This window comes from Poromitra crassiceps (genome assembly GCF_964638095.1).
Source record: "Poromitra crassiceps genome assembly, chromosome: 1".
In the NCBI taxonomy this organism is placed as follows: Eukaryota; Metazoa; Chordata; class Actinopteri; order Beryciformes; family Melamphaidae; genus Poromitra; species Poromitra crassiceps.
Window position 1 is genome coordinate 73,977,176 of NC_139623.1, and position 15,163 is coordinate 73,992,338.

The window sequence follows — 15,163 nt, forward strand, 5'->3', positions numbered from 1 at the left end:
GGCACTTTCAAAAAATACCTGGCAAGTGATTGGATGAACTATCTGTCTATCACGTCTATCACAGGCTGGCTGGTCACACATAAAGCCTGCCTGTAGCTTCCTCATAGGGCACTGATTGGTGTGAACCACTGCTGGTTCAGATTCAAACCAATAGATTGGAGCGGGGTAAGATGGATTTGTCGTGTGATCGTGATCTCATGATCTCACAGGAATCCAGCTGCCTCACAAGGTGAAGTGATGATCTTGTCAGCTGAGTTATTTCTCTGTCTCTCCTCTCTCTTTCTTCCAGGTGTAGCAGAGCCCAGCCATGCCGATAACAAGTCAAGGGTCAAGGAGGGCCTGGGTCAGCGGCCCCTGCGTGTGCTCAAGTCGACAGCAGCCTGTCTTGTCTGCCTGCCTGGTCCTTCTCCTCGTGCTGCTTCAGGCCACAGCCGTCCTCACAGCGCTGGAGCTCCAGCTGGATGAGGAGCAGCCAGCAGGGACCATCGTGGGTGACATCAGCGCCGGGTTACCGCCCGGCATCACCGCCAGTCTTTACTTCATCTCCGACCACGAGGGCACGGGCGTCGGCAGCGACCTCCACATCGACGAGACCACGGGTATCATCACCACCGCCCGCCGTCTGGACCGCGAGCAGAGGGACCACTACAGCTTCATCGCCGTGACCATTGTGGGAGTCACCGTGGAGGTGTCGATCACAGTCAATGACATCAACGACCATGCGCCGGCATTCCCTAAGAAGAAAGCCGCCCTCAAGATTCCCGAGCAGACAGCCGTGGGAACGAGGTTCTCCCTTGAGCCTGCCACTGATGCAGACAAGGACCAGCTGACCACCCTGGGCTATGCCATCCGAGAGGGCAACGTGGGCCAGGCCTTCAGGCTGGAGACCAAGAGAGCTGCCAACAAGGTACTGTATCTGGACCTGGTGGTCAGCGGCCTGCTGGACAGGGAGAAACGCTCATCGTACAGCCTGGTCCTGGAGGCGTTTGACGGGGGCTCGCCTAGACGGATGGGGTCCATGACGCTGGACGTGACTGTGACCGACATCAACGATCACGCACCTCTTTTCAATCAGAGCAGATACCACGCCATTATCTCAGAAAGCCTGCCACAAGGAAGTAGCATACTACAGGTTAGTAATTGTTGTTAATATGGAAAAGTACCTTACTAAATAATAGTTCTCCCTTATAGAAGTGATGCATCTGTGCATAGTTTAAGTACAGCCGCAATCTTCATTTTCTTTAACTTGACCTTCTCTCCTTAGCAAGCGCTCGCAAAGCCTCCCTCTTTCTTACCCTACCTTTTTACCTTATGCTCCAATCTCCCCCAATCCCACTCATTCTTCACTGCTCCAGCTCAAATGTATTCCCTTATGATTTATGTTGTTGTCTGTGCTTGTGTCTTGTTGTTCATTTTAAATGCTGCCATTTTGGCCAGGTCTTGCTCGACAAAGAAGAACAATTTCAATTGGCATCTGGGCCATTTGGCTGCCAGACAAGGTTCTTGGCAGATTAAACAAAGATAAAACAGAAACGTAACTTAATATACTTAAACGTAACTTAACATAACATAACTTAAACCATTTCACCTCTTAATAAACAGAATGGATAGTTTCTCTAAAGCAGTGATTCTCAAACTTTTTTGGCTTCAGTACCCCCTTTCCCTGATTTCTGATTCCAAGTACGTTAGGGTTGTCCTACAACCCGGGTTTTACGAGTGAGAATGAGGATTCTCACATATGCTGAAGCCCGCCCCAGCGGCGCTGAACTGAATGCCTTTCTTTTTTACCTCTAAGAAATACCTTTAAGACCACCCAGGCGACCCTCAAGGCGTCCTGGCAAACCTCAGCCGGTGATTGGCACAGCCACCCGCAACCGCCCACGTGTCGGAGACACGACCTGCGCAGACCGGCTGAGGCTAGTCACTCCAAGCATTCAGCCTCGCCCCGAGCAGAGCAAGGGCAGCAAGGCTACTTTGTGAGAATCCTCGTTCTCACTCGTAAAACCCGGGTTGTAGGACAACCCTAACGTTTTACTTTGAACTCGGATTCTCACATATGCTGATGTACAACCATCCTTGCTGCAAGGAAGCATTTAATGCGACCCTGAGACCCATGGATGGCACTGCGGAGCACATGACCAGGGGTCATGACCCTGAGACCCATGGGGCAGTGTGGAGCAGATGACCAGGGGTCATGGCAACCCAAACGGCACTAGCACCTGGAAGCTGACAAGACAGCATGCACTGGTCACATCCAGACTGTAATACCTTACAAAGGTGTGGTGAGTGGACCATGATGCCGCAGCACACATGTCCTCCACCGACACACCGCACAACAGCGCCCATAATGTCGTGACACCTCTTGTGGAGTGGGCCTTAATACCCTCCGGGGGTACCTTCCTCGCGGCAGAGTAGGCCAAGGCAATGGCCTCCACTATCCAGCGTGACAAGCGCTCTTTGGACAGGGCCTTGCCCATGGCACGGTCTCCAAAACAAAGCAAGAGCTGGTTTGAGGTGTGCGTCCTTTCCGCATAGGTCAGGAGCGCCCGCACAGGGCACTGCAACCGCCGCCCCTCCGTCGGGTCCGAAGGATGAGGGCAAAAGGCTACCAGGTCTATGACCATAGACCTAAAGCTAGCATTGATATTTTTAGACTGATAAGCAGGATTAGGCCACAGCGTGACCCTGCACCTGTCGTCAGAGAACACCATACACGACTGTTGCACAGAGAGGGCAATCAAGTCGCCAACCCTTTTACCAGAAGACAGGGCTAAGAGCAACGCAGTCTTCAGGGATAGGTGTTTCAAGTCGATGGTATCGACGGGCTCGAAGGGAGGAACAGAGAGCCCTTCCAGCACCGTGACCAAGTCCCATTTTGGAAAAATGCTCCGCATCGGCGGGCGTAGCCTGCGAACGCCCCTTCATGAATCGAGAGATCAGGAAGAGGCTTCCTACCAACGTGCCATCACGTCAGCCAGGAGGGCCGTCTGATACCCCTGGAGTATGGCCAGGTTATTGGTCATAGCAGCCGCCTGACCCGCTGCCCTGTAGGATTTATCAGCCAATCTGGCCGTGACCTGGCAGGCCTTGGAGGGGAGCTGGGGCCTAGAGGGACTGGCGAGGTGGTTAACCACCACGTCCTCCAAGGGCGGCATAGCCCAGCTCGGGCTCGCCGTCCACGTCCGACCAACAGGCGAAAGCCTGGGTGGGGGACCTACCCTGGTGGGGGTGCTCCATGAGCCCCTCACTAGGGCACGCACATCACGGCACTGCAGCATGTGACGTTGCGGTGTGACCGTCGGAGCCTGAAAAAAATCGTCCCTGAAGCAGGGAGCTTGGAGGTGGAGGGGGTTTAGCCCACTCGATGCCGAGCTTAGCTACGGCCCTGGCTAAAACCTCCCTGAACTGCCACTGATAGGCCTCACCTCCCAGGTTTTTCATGGCACATCTCCATGGAAAAAACTACCCCGATAGCGGCGAGTAGTGGGGGGCATAGCGGCACAGCGGAGGCAATAAAGCGACGGTCCATGCTATAGCTGAACGGAGGCCGAAGCAGTCCGAAGCTAAGCAAGGGGCTAGGCTGTAGCTTGACGGAGGCAAAGCAGTCCGAAGCTAAGCAAGAAGGCTAGGCTTATGTGGTAACGGAGGCAAAGCAGTCCGAACACTCTAGTCAACAAGAGAAGCTAGCTAAGCTAGAGGGAGAAACAAGGCTGTAGCTAAACGGAGGCAAAGCAGTCCGAAGCTAAGCAAAGGCTAGGCTATGTGTTAACAGAGACAGCAGTCTAAACACCCTAGCCAATAAGCTAGCTAAGTCTGGGTAGCCGGGCTACCTGACATGCTAGCGTTAACACTGCAGTCTAAGCGGCAACACGTGCGAGAAAAAGCAGCACTTAGCTTTCTTGCTCTCCGAGAGCCGGTGTTCACCACCCAAAGCAAAGGTAGACGCGGCCGGAGATGACTCGACAGCCGACGTTTCCCGTCCGTTTGGTCTTTCGACGGTGGGTGTGTAAGGCGAACTGTGGCTGATAGAGCTAACGTTGGAATGTTACAATAAGCTAATGCTAGGTCTCAGAGATAGAAAGTGTGACTGTACAGCGTGGCTGAATGCGCGCAAAGTGACTAGCCTCAGCCGGTCTGCGCAGGTCGTGTCTCTGACACGTGGGCGGTTGCGGGTGGCCAATCACCGGCTGAGGTTTGCCAGGACGCCTTGAGGGTCGCCTGGGTGTTTTTAAAGGTCTTTTTTAGAGGTAAAAAAGAAAGGCATTCAGTTCAGTGCCCCTGGGGCGGGCTACAGCATATGTGAGAATCCGAGTTTGAAACAAAATAAAACCTCCTTTACCCGACTAACATTTTGCTTAGAAAACTGCAAGAGAAAACTATCGCATAATGCAATGGATGAATGATAACCCACCTTTTGAAGAATATTACACAATAACATTACAAAATAAGACATGGAATGAAAGGGTTGCAATTAGAAAGGGTTGCAATTAGTGCCTCCCGAGGAGATTTAATTTAAGGTTTTATTCAGTTTCATGATTTATTTTTACATTTTTACATTTTCTCCTACCCCCTGTATTAGCTCCACGGACCCCTAGGGGTACGCGTACCCCAGTTTGGGAACCACTGAGCAGTGGGTCCCACATGTTCTTTGGCTTCAGTACCCCCTTTCCCTGATTTCTGAATCCAATGAGTACCACTTTTATTCAACTCAACCCAAAGCGGGGGTCGGGGGACACCAATGGGGGGTTGATTTCCAGAATGTGTGAAACAGACCTAAATAATGTGTGAAGTACGGAATGTGTGAAATATGATGTAAAAACGATTAAAAATAGCACATTTTAACCATAATTGTTAGGGTTTGTTTGTTTTGTTTACTCTATTTCTGTGCATATGCACTACATTTTTGTGCTTCAATGACCTCCGGGGATAGTGGGGGTCGTGAGCCTCTGGCCCCCTTATTTTGGGGGTCGGGGGCTGAAAAGTTTAGGGAACCCTTGCTCTAAAGCAATGTCCCTTATGGTGGAACAAAGTTCAGTTTTACTTCGTTTCGAACTCAAGCTCTCACTAGTGCCTACAACGCTGCGACGCAGCCCTATGGAAGACTGTCATTTTGCTCCAAAATTACTTTTCATTAAAACCGACCAGCCACCCGTAGGTGGCGTGGTACCCCCTGGGGCTGACACGGATCCACGTGACTACGTCACGTCCTGTCAGCCCAGGGATAATCACTTACGCTTTCTTCCAGCCGCTGAGAAGACGTGTTTTCTAAAAGCTCCGCGGTTAACTTTGAGTTAGCTCTCTTACATAGCTTTAGATACTAGGCTCGTTCCGGCTGATTTGCCCACCTCAAGAGGTTTGCGTGGACGGGATAAAGCAGGCTTCGGGGACCCGACCCTGTACCCTTCACCCTGCGGCGTCGGAACAAGTCATCTAAAAGCTAAGAGTATCTTCCTTAGTTAACTGTTTATTGCTACCGCCGTGTAGTTCTGCTGCTACCGCCGTGTAGTGGTTATTGCTGCCGCTGTGTAGCTTTGCTTCGCTCCCCTGGCTGGGGCAGCGTTTTCGTTTGAGGGCCGAATTAGGTATGCGCTCAAAACTGTTAAGCTAGGTTGCATACGTGCTGTTAGCTTACAGTGTAGCACTAGAGCAATAGGCTAGCCAGCCTGGTTTTTGCGGATAAGCTAGCGTGCACCCGTGTCGTTAGCGTCCGTTTGCTTGTTTTAGGCGCCGGCTATATTGTCAGAGCGCGCACGTTACTCCAGGAGTAACGTTAAATAGATAGTTAGCGAGTTGCTCAGTGCAGCTAGCTTGGACTAGCTATCTGCACTATCTGGCTGCGTCCCCAGACAGGGTAACGACTACCTCTGTGTAGGGCGCGCGGTAAGCGAGAGTAGTAGCCAGAAGCCATGCTCTTCAGTTAGCTAGATAGCTAGCTCGTTACCCGTGCAGCCAGTATCTAGTGTTGTAGCACTCCAGCTTCTTACCGTCGCAGGCTATTGCTTACACGGTAACCCCGTTATTCCTGTTAGCAGAGAGAGGGGGGAACAGCTAGGTGCTGTGTTAGCTGTGAGGCTACGCTGGCCGGTTACGACCGGCACAATGAAAATGATGTATGCACTGCCTAAGGGCATGAGCACGCTGCACAGGCGTTGCTGGGACCTACATACGGCTTGTAGTGTAGATTTTACTGGCGCCGGCCCCTAAGGGGGCACTCTGAGATTTAGCTGAGCGAGTACGCTAGCTAAAAGTTGTTTTGACTTCTCTCAGTTCTTACCCTTCTTAGCCAGCTTGCTTGTCTGCTAAGTGTTGCGTGCAAATAGCATCTACTAGATTGTAACTCCCTCTGAGGAGTTTCTTCTGAGATTGACTAGCTTTGTGGGCCGCTGGCCTCTGCCTGCGGTCACGCTTGCTTCCCCGTGTTACTCAGGGTAGAGACTCGCTGCACCGGCTTGTACGCAGGCTTGTGTTAGCGCACGCTTGTCTCTCAGTGCTTACGCTAGCTTAGCTAGTGGCTGGTTCACACCTGTTCTCGCGGGTTAACAGGTTGTGGGTATTGTTGCCCCCCCGTCGGGCTGGGCTATTGCCGCTTACGTTACCGTTGCACGCGCACGTTCGTTAGCCTCCGGGTTGCTTACTGTCTAGCCTGTGCTTCTTGTTAGCCTGCTAGCCTGCTTAAACGGTACTCCCGCTAACAGGGTGCGGCCCGCGGGAGCTTGCTATTAGTGATTAGCTTCCGGCTTTCTCTTGCTACTAGCAGGGAAAGTCAGCGAGGGGTTGGGCTGTGTGTATCACTGCATTGGCCGAGTATGAACCGGCACGTTAAGTGCGTGTTCTGCCTTGAGCATGAGCACGCTGCACAGGCGCCTTGAACCCGCGGTCTTGCAGCTGCTGGGCTAGCCCAGGGCCGCAGCTAAGCTCTTGAGAGCGGACCAAGGTCCGCTCTCAAAAGAGTGTGAAAGCTAGTTTGCATACGTGCAGATAGCATTAGTACTGTTTAGCACAGAACTATAGTATGGTTGCAGATAGCTGGCGTGCACCCGTGCAGTTAGTATCTGTGTGCTAAGTACATTGGGCGCGAGCTACCTCCGCTACAATAGACGTACCGCCCCGTGCTGGCGCTACGCGTCCAGCAGGGGTTACAGCTCGCCAAGGTCTGGGCTCAGTGCCAGCCTTTGGCTGGTAGCTCTAAGGACAAGCCCACCGCCCTTGGTGCCCAAGGCCCGGGGTGGTTGGGAGCTCTCCATGGGTCGCACTCCCTTGTTGGGGCGCCCCCTGCAAGTGCAGGTAGCCTGGCAGGGGGCACAGCGCACCTTGGTCCATGGCCACGGCCTGGCCTCGGTTGGCAGCGCCCAGGTCAAGCCCACCGGTTGGCTCACCAAGGCTGGGCTCAGTTCCAGCCTGCGGCTTGTAGCTTTAGACCCACCGTCCTCGGTGCCCAAGGCCCGAGTTCGGTCGGGAGCTCGCCCAGGGTCTCATACCCATCATCAAGGCTCGCCTTGGTCCATGGCTACGGCCTGGCCTCGGCTAGAGGCTCCTAGGACAGCCCACCATCAATGGCGCCGATGGCCCATTGCTGGTCGGGAGCTGGCCTGGGGGCCGCACTGTCGGACAAGTCCACGTGCGGCCGGTCTCGAGAAAGAACGTTACCTCCGCAGTCCCCCCAGCCTGCGAAAGTCGCACGGCAGGAGAGGGGGGGCTACTTCGATACAACAGCGTGTCAGTAGGCGGAGCTTGCGTAAGAAGTTCTCCCCCAGCATGCACAGCTTCTACGGAACTGACCATGCGGCGGGGGGGCGTAGCCTCTCACGTCCCGCCCCCCCCATCAGGGTACCGGATCAAAAGGTCCCGGTGCCCAGCAATATGCTCATGACGGGTTCCGCTCCTTTGGCCACAAGAGACCATCTTGTCCAACAGGCTCGATGCCTGGGAGCATCTATGTTCCCCGTCCCCATTACGGCGCACCCTCCAGAAGGGATACGCTCTACAGTTTGCCCCGCACCCACGTTCGACGGGACCCCCGATCCGGCCGTGGAGGGGGAGGCCATGGACATACTCCACAAGGAGGTTATTCGTTCCTCGCCAGAGGGGCGATTCGCTCGGTTCCCAAGGCAGATGTGCGCTTGGGTTTTCTACCACAGGTACGTATCGTACCCAAGAAGGACGGCTCCATGCGTCCAAAAATTGGACCTTCGGCATCTCAACAAGACGCTGAGGAAGTCCCGTTCCGAATGCTCTCTTTCCCCGCCTGTTCAACGAGTTGAGACAGGGGGATTTCTTACTTCCGGGGATCTGAAAGGTGCGTTCTTCCATGTCCACGTGGTCAGGAGACACAGGAAATACCTGAGGTTCTCCTTCCTGGGGAAGGCTTACGAGTTCTGTGTCTTGCCATTCGGCATGTCTTGAGCCCGCGAACCCTCACGGTGTGCGTGGAGACAGCCTTGGCTCCCCTCCGCGCGAGGGGGATCCGCGTCTTCCTATATCTCGACGACGTTCGCTTAGCGGCCGACTCGAGGGTCCGTGCCACGGAACATACCAAGGTGGTGACCGATCACCGGCAAACCTTAGGGTGTTTGGTGAACTGGCAGAAGAGTGGCCTCGTCCCAGCGCAGGCGGCGACCTTCCTGGGGCTCGAGCTAGACTTCCTGCGAGCCTTTCGCCAGAGCGACAGGCTCGCACGCTTCGGACAGCAAGCCAAGGACGTTAGGTCTGTGCCCTCGGTGTCAGTGCATCAGTGCACAGTGATGTTGGGCCTGATGGCCTCAGCACTGCATGTGCTCCCACTGGGGAGGCTACACATGCTCCCGTGGTCCAAATATGGGCCCTGGCCATATGGGCGGACCCCCGTTACCTCTCGAGATGTACTCGGTGGGGCCCTGTCCCGCTCAGGATGGTGATTCGCACAGACGCCTCCCTCTGGGGAGGGGGTGCGATTTGCGGGCATTTTTCGGCGAACGGCCGGTGGGAGGCTCAGGAGCTTCGCCACATAAACGTGCTAGAGCTGAAGGCGATTTGCCGGGCTCTGCTTCAGGACAAGCCCACCATCAATGGCGCCGTGGGCCCATTGTTGGTTGGGAGCTCTCTTGGGGACCGCACTGCCGGACAAGTCCGCGTGCGGCCAGACTCGAAAGAGAACGTTGCCTCCGCAGTCCCCCCAGCCTGCGGAGGTAACACTTCCAGCGGCTCACACATGGGCACCATGTGCTGATTCGCTCGGACAATATGGCAGCGATCGCCCACCTGAACGAACAGGGCGGTGTGCGGTCGGGGGCGCTGAACCATAGCGGGGATTCACCTGTGGGTGTATCCCCGTCTCGTTTCAGTGTCAGCGGTCTATCTGCCGGGACGGCGGAGTTACGACCGGCCTGCTGTCTCGAGGCAATCCCCGTTATACGGAGTGGTGCCTCCACCCTCGGGTGACGGAACAGGTTTGGGCCAAGTTTGGTCGCGCCTGCGTCGATCTCTTGCATCGCGGCGCGCGACACACTGCCCACTGTGGTTCTCGATCCAGGAGGACAGCCCCCGTTAGGTCATGACGCGCTGAAAGCGCACGTGTGGCTGAGGGAGGGGCTCTATGCGTTTCCCCCGACCCCCCTGATCCGTCAGGTGTTGGACAGGGTGAGGGAACAGCGCCTCCGGCTCGTTTTAGTCTGTTTTGGCCCAGACAGACATGGTTTGCGGACCTGGTCTCCCTGGCGCAAGATCCGCCCTGGGCGTTGCCGGTACGGGCCGATCTCCTATCCCAGGCAGAGGGGGAGGTGTTCCACCCCTCCCCAGGCAGGTGGAAGCTAGCGGTCTGGCTCCTGAACGGGACCAGTTGCTAGCACAGGGCTTGCCCGACAATGTGGTGCGCACTATTCAGAGTGCTAGGGCTGCTAAAAATCGACCCGCACTCAGTACGCGTACAAGCGGCGGGTTTTTTCGCGATGGTGCACAAGTAAGGGTGTGGATCCAGTGAACTGCAGCGTGCGCCCAGTTCTCTGTTTCCTTCAAAGCTTGCTTGACGCGGGCCAGTCCCCGCAGTCGCTTAAGGTGTACGTAGCCGCGATTTCGGCTTGCCACATGGGGATTGAAGGGACCCCTGTGGGGGTGTGCCCTTTGGTCTCGCGCTTCATAAAGGGGGCGCGTAAACTGCGCCCGCCGTTGCGGTGCGTTTTTCCCAAATGGGACCTGGTTACGGTGCTGGACGGGCTAACGGGTCATCCGTTTGAGCCCTTGGACTCCGCCGATTTAAAGGTTCTGTCCTTAAAGACCGCGCTGCTGCTGGCCTTATCGTCAGGAAAGAGAGTCGGTGACCTGATTGCCCTCTCGGTGCAGCAGGCCTGTATGGTTTTTGGGGACGATGGGCGCAGGGTTACGTTGCGACCTAACCCGGCGTACCAGCCCAGGAATATTAATGCCAGCTATAGGTCTATGGTTATAGACTTATCAGCATTCTGTCCCCCGCCGTTCAGTTCGGGTGAGGAGAGACGTTTGCACATGCTGTGCCCCGTAAGGGCGCTCTCGGCCTATGTGGCCAGGACGCGTTCATTACGCATTACAGATCAGCTGTTGGTTTGCTTTGGGCAAAGGGCCCAGGGCGGACCCCTTTCCAAGGATCGCTTATCACACTGGATAGTGGAGGCGATCGCGTTGGCATACTCTGCCATGGGCAAGGTTCCCCCGGAGGGTATCAAGGTGCATTCGACGCGAGGTGTTGCGACATCCTCTGCGTTGTTGCGTGGTGTGTCGGTGGAGGACATGTGTGCCGCGGCCTCATGGTCCTCTCATCACACTTTTGTCAGGTACTACAGTCTCGACGTGTCCGGTTCGCAGTTCGCGCATGCGGTGCTGTCGGTGGCAAGAAAGTAGTATCGTTGCCACTCTAATATGTCATTCGGTTAGGCATAAACGTTGCCATATGGCCGTGGTTGAGGCACTAGTGAGAGCTTGAGTTCGAAACGAAGTAAAACGTTAGGGTTGTGCTACAACCCAGGTTTTACGAGTGAGAACGAGAGCTCTCACTACCCAGCCTTGCTGTGTCGATGTGTCACGGGGTGCGTCGGATCTCAGCGGGCTGGAAGAAATTAGAGTGATTATCCCTGGGCTGACAGGACGTGACGTAGTCACGTGGATCCGTGTCAGCCCCAGGGGGTACCACGCCACCTACGGGTGGCTGGTCGGTTTTAATGAAAAGTAATTTTGGAGCAAAATGACAGTCTTCCATAGGGACGTCGCAGCGTTGTAGGCACTAGTGAGAGCTCTCGTTCTCACTCGTAAAACCTGGGTTGTAGCACAACCCTAACGTTCTTTGGTATGGCAGCCGGCTGGCAGCTGAATGGCCTTCCGCTGGGAGCACCAACTGAAGATGGCTGCAACTGTACATCTAGACTTGTCAATGTCATCCATTTCTATTGTTGACTCTTGTCTTTGCAGGTGTTTGCAACAGATGCAGATGAAGGGGATAATGGTCTGGTTCTGTATGAAATCAATCGACGTCAGAGCGATCCCGACCGCTACTTCGTCATGGACATCAAGTCAGGTGTCATCACTCTGAACAGACCGCTGGACTATGAGCTGAAGAGGGTCCATGAACTGGTGGTCCAGGCCAGGGATAATGCCAGCCACCCTGAGGTAAGATGCATTATGGGCACTCTTTACTTTTCATAAGAAGTAAAACCCTGTAGTTTACATTTTAATGACGTTCTCTGAGTAATGTAACTAGAAAGAAGATTAGAATCCTCTGTTACACTGAGATTCAAACTGATTTGATTAACAGTCATTGAGAGGTAACATCATGTCTGTGGTCAGACCTAACCTAAAATGTTAGCTTTTCAGGAACAAAGAGACAACCATTTATTTTGCTGTTTATCTGATTGGTTTGGAAAAGGTTGATCAAGAGTTGTAGTATTTTTCTTAAGAAGCCCTACAGGAACATCTCATTCAATTGAAGATCATTACAATTGGAGTTACAAGGCTTTCACTTGCTACATCATTACTTTGCAGGTGACCAATGCGTTTGTGACCATCCATGTCCGTGACTACAACGACAACCAGCCCACCATGACCATCATCTTCCTCAGTGAGGATGGCTCTCCCAGGATCTCAGAGGGTGCCCAACCGGGCCAATATGTCGCTCGGATATCTGTCACCGACCCAGACTACGGAGAGTATGCCAACGTCAACGTGTCTCTAGAGGGGGGCGATGGGAAGTTTGCCCTCACGACCAAGGACAGCATCATCTACCTGATTTATGTAGACCAGGTCTTGGACAGAGAGGAGCGGGACTCGTATCACCTGCGGGTGATGGCCACAGACTCGGGCAGCCCTCCGCTCAGGGCAGAGTCGTCCTTCACCATCCAGGTGACCGATGTCAATGACAACCCCCCTCTGTTTGACCAGCAGGCCTACAGGCAGACCATTCCTGAGGTTGTCTACCCGGGCTCCTTTGTCCTCCAAGTGACCGCAAGGGACAAGGACCAGGGCCCCAATGGGGACGTCCGATACAGCCTCCTCAAAGCCAAAAACACTCACTCCGATTGGTTCTCCATCGACCCGGTGACGGGGATCATTACCACGGCGACCGCTCTGGATTTTGAATCGGAGCCGGCACCGAGTGTGACGGTCGTCGCCACGGACAACGGCCGGCCGCCGCTGTCGTCCACGGCGAAGGTGGACATCGTACTCCAGGACGTTAACGATAACACGCCGGTGTTCTCCCGCAATTTCTACAACGCCTCCATCAAGGAAAACACCCCAGCCGGGACCTGCTTCTTAGAGGTAGGAACAACCTTACAGACTAACTCTTTCTATAATCTCCTATAATCTCTCCCTCCCCTTTCCTCTGTCTCCACTCTCTTCTTTATTTGCCGGGGGAACCGCCTTATCCTTATTTAATTCTCACGGTGCTCAATCTTGAAGCCTGTAGTTGGGCCACAGCACTATTGTCCTACTTCTGCAGCCAAAAGCAAACAAACATTCACTCATCCTCTCATCTCATTCACTCCCTCTCTCACTTTTCACTCACACCCTCCCCTTAAGCCCTCTCTGATTACTCCCCCGACAGATGCCTGATTTATACATCAATAGAAATTAGTCTGGAAATCAAAGTCATGTATCTGAAGTGAAAAGCAGCATCAAAGTCATATCTCCAATGAGGATGGTGCGCTTAGAAGTGCTGACACGCCGTGATGTGATTAATAAAAACTGGGGGCGATGAGAAGTGAGGGGCAGCCATGCAACGTGTTCATTTAGCGGGAAAAGAGAGAGAAACAGAGAGAGACAGGGAGGGATCTTCACCTGCATTCCTGAAGCTACTGTAAAGAGATTTACTCGGGGTACACTGGAATGTCCTCTCTCTCACCTCCTATGGGTTCCCATGGCAACCGAGCCAGCAGCATAGGGCGAGCCCTCAGTGTCAGCGTGCTATATTATCATGTGCTTTCATCTCGATCCCAGCAGCTCTAAGGAGGACCTCTCTTGATCCCAGCAGCTCTTATATATAAAGAGGACCTCTCTTGATCCCAGCAGCTCTTATATATAAAGAGGACCTCTCTTGATCCCAGCAGCTCTTATATATAAAGAGGACCTCTCTTGATCTCAGCAGCTCTTATATATAAAGAGGACCTCTCTTGATCTCAGCAGCTCTTATATATAAGGAGGACCTCTCTTGATCCCAGCAGCTCTTATATATAAAGAGGACCTCTCTTGATCCCAGCAGCTCTTATATATAAGGAGGACCTCTCTTGATCCCAGCAGCTCTTATATATAAAGAGGACCTCTCTTGATCACAGCAGCTCTTATATATAAGGAGGACCTCTCTTGATCCCAGCAGCTCTTATATATAAAGAGGACCTATCTTGATCTCAGCAGCTCTTAGTATATAAAGAGGACCTCTCTTGATCCCAGCAGCTCTTATATATAAGGAGGACCTCTCTTGATCCCAGCAGCTCTTATATATAAAGAGGACCTCTCTTGATCCCAGCAGCTCTTATATATAAGGAGGACCTCTCTTGATCCCAGCAGCTCTTATATATAAAGAGGACCTCTCTTGATCTCAGCAGCTCTTATATATAAGGAGGACCTCTCTTGATCTCAGCAGCTCTTATATATAAGGAGGACCTCTCTTGATCTCAGCAGCTCTTATATATAAAGATGACCTCTCTTGATCCCAGCAGCTCTTATATATAAAGAGGACCTCTCTTGATCCCAGCAGCTCTTATATATAAAGAGGACCTCTCTTGATCCCAGCAGCTCTAAGGAGGACCTCTCTTGATCCCAGCAGCTCTTATATATAAAGAGGACCTCTCTTGATCCCAGCAGCTCTTATATATAAAGAGGACCTCTCTTGATCCCAGCAGCTCTAAGGAGGACCTCTCTTGATCCCAGCAGCTCTTATATATAAAGAGGACCTATCTTGATCCCAGCAGCTCTTATATATAAAGAGGACCTCTCTTGATCCCAGCAGCTCTTATATATAAAGAGGACCTCTCTTGATCTCAGCAGCTCTTATATATAAGGAGGACCTATCTTGATCCCAGCAGCTCTTATATATAAAGAGGACCTCTCTTGATCTCAGCAGCTCTTATATATAAAGAGGACCTCTCTTGATCTCAGCAGCTCTTATATATAAGGAGGACCTCTCTTGATCCCAGCAGCTCTTATATATAAGGAGGACCTCTCTTGATCTCAGCAGGTCTTATATATAAGGAGGACCTCTCTTGATCCCAGCAGCTCTTATATATAAAGAGGACCTCTCTTGATCCCAGCAGCTCTTATATATAAGGAGGACCTATCTTGATCCCAGCAGCTCTTATATATAAAGAGGACCTCTCTTGATCACAGCAGCTCTTATATATAAGGAGGACCTCTCTTGATCCCAGCAGCTCTTATATATAAGGAGGACCTCTCTTGATCCCAGCAGCTCTTATATATAAGGATGACCTCTCTTGATCCCAGCAGCTCTTATATATAAGGAGGACCTTTCTTGATCCCAGCAGCTCTTATATATAAGGAGAACCTCTCTTGATCCCAGCAGCTCTTATATATAAAGAGGACCTCTCTTGATCCCAGCAGCTCTAAGGAGGACCTCTCTTGATCCCAGCAGCTCTTATATATAAAGAGGACCTCTCTTGATCCCAGCAGCTCTTATATATAAAGAGGACCTCTCTTGATCCCAGCAGCTCTA

General features: G+C 52.9%; 1 protein-coding gene across 1 annotated transcript in view; it reads left to right on the forward strand.

Annotated features, from left to right (window-relative positions):
* Positions 1–307: 307 nt before the first annotated feature.
* dchs1b (dachsous cadherin-related 1b) overlaps positions 308–15,163 on the forward strand; it is a gene marked incomplete at both ends in the record, with an annotated part of 190,882 nt that continues 176,026 nt past the window's right edge. Inside the window, 3 exons of the mRNA XM_083636611.1 lie at positions 308–1,132; positions 11,413–11,610; positions 11,983–12,756. Of these exons, the coding sequence (XP_083492737.1) occupies positions 308–1,132; positions 11,413–11,610; positions 11,983–12,756 (1,797 nt within the window). The remainder of the gene's footprint in view (positions 1,133–11,412; positions 11,611–11,982; positions 12,757–15,163) is intronic.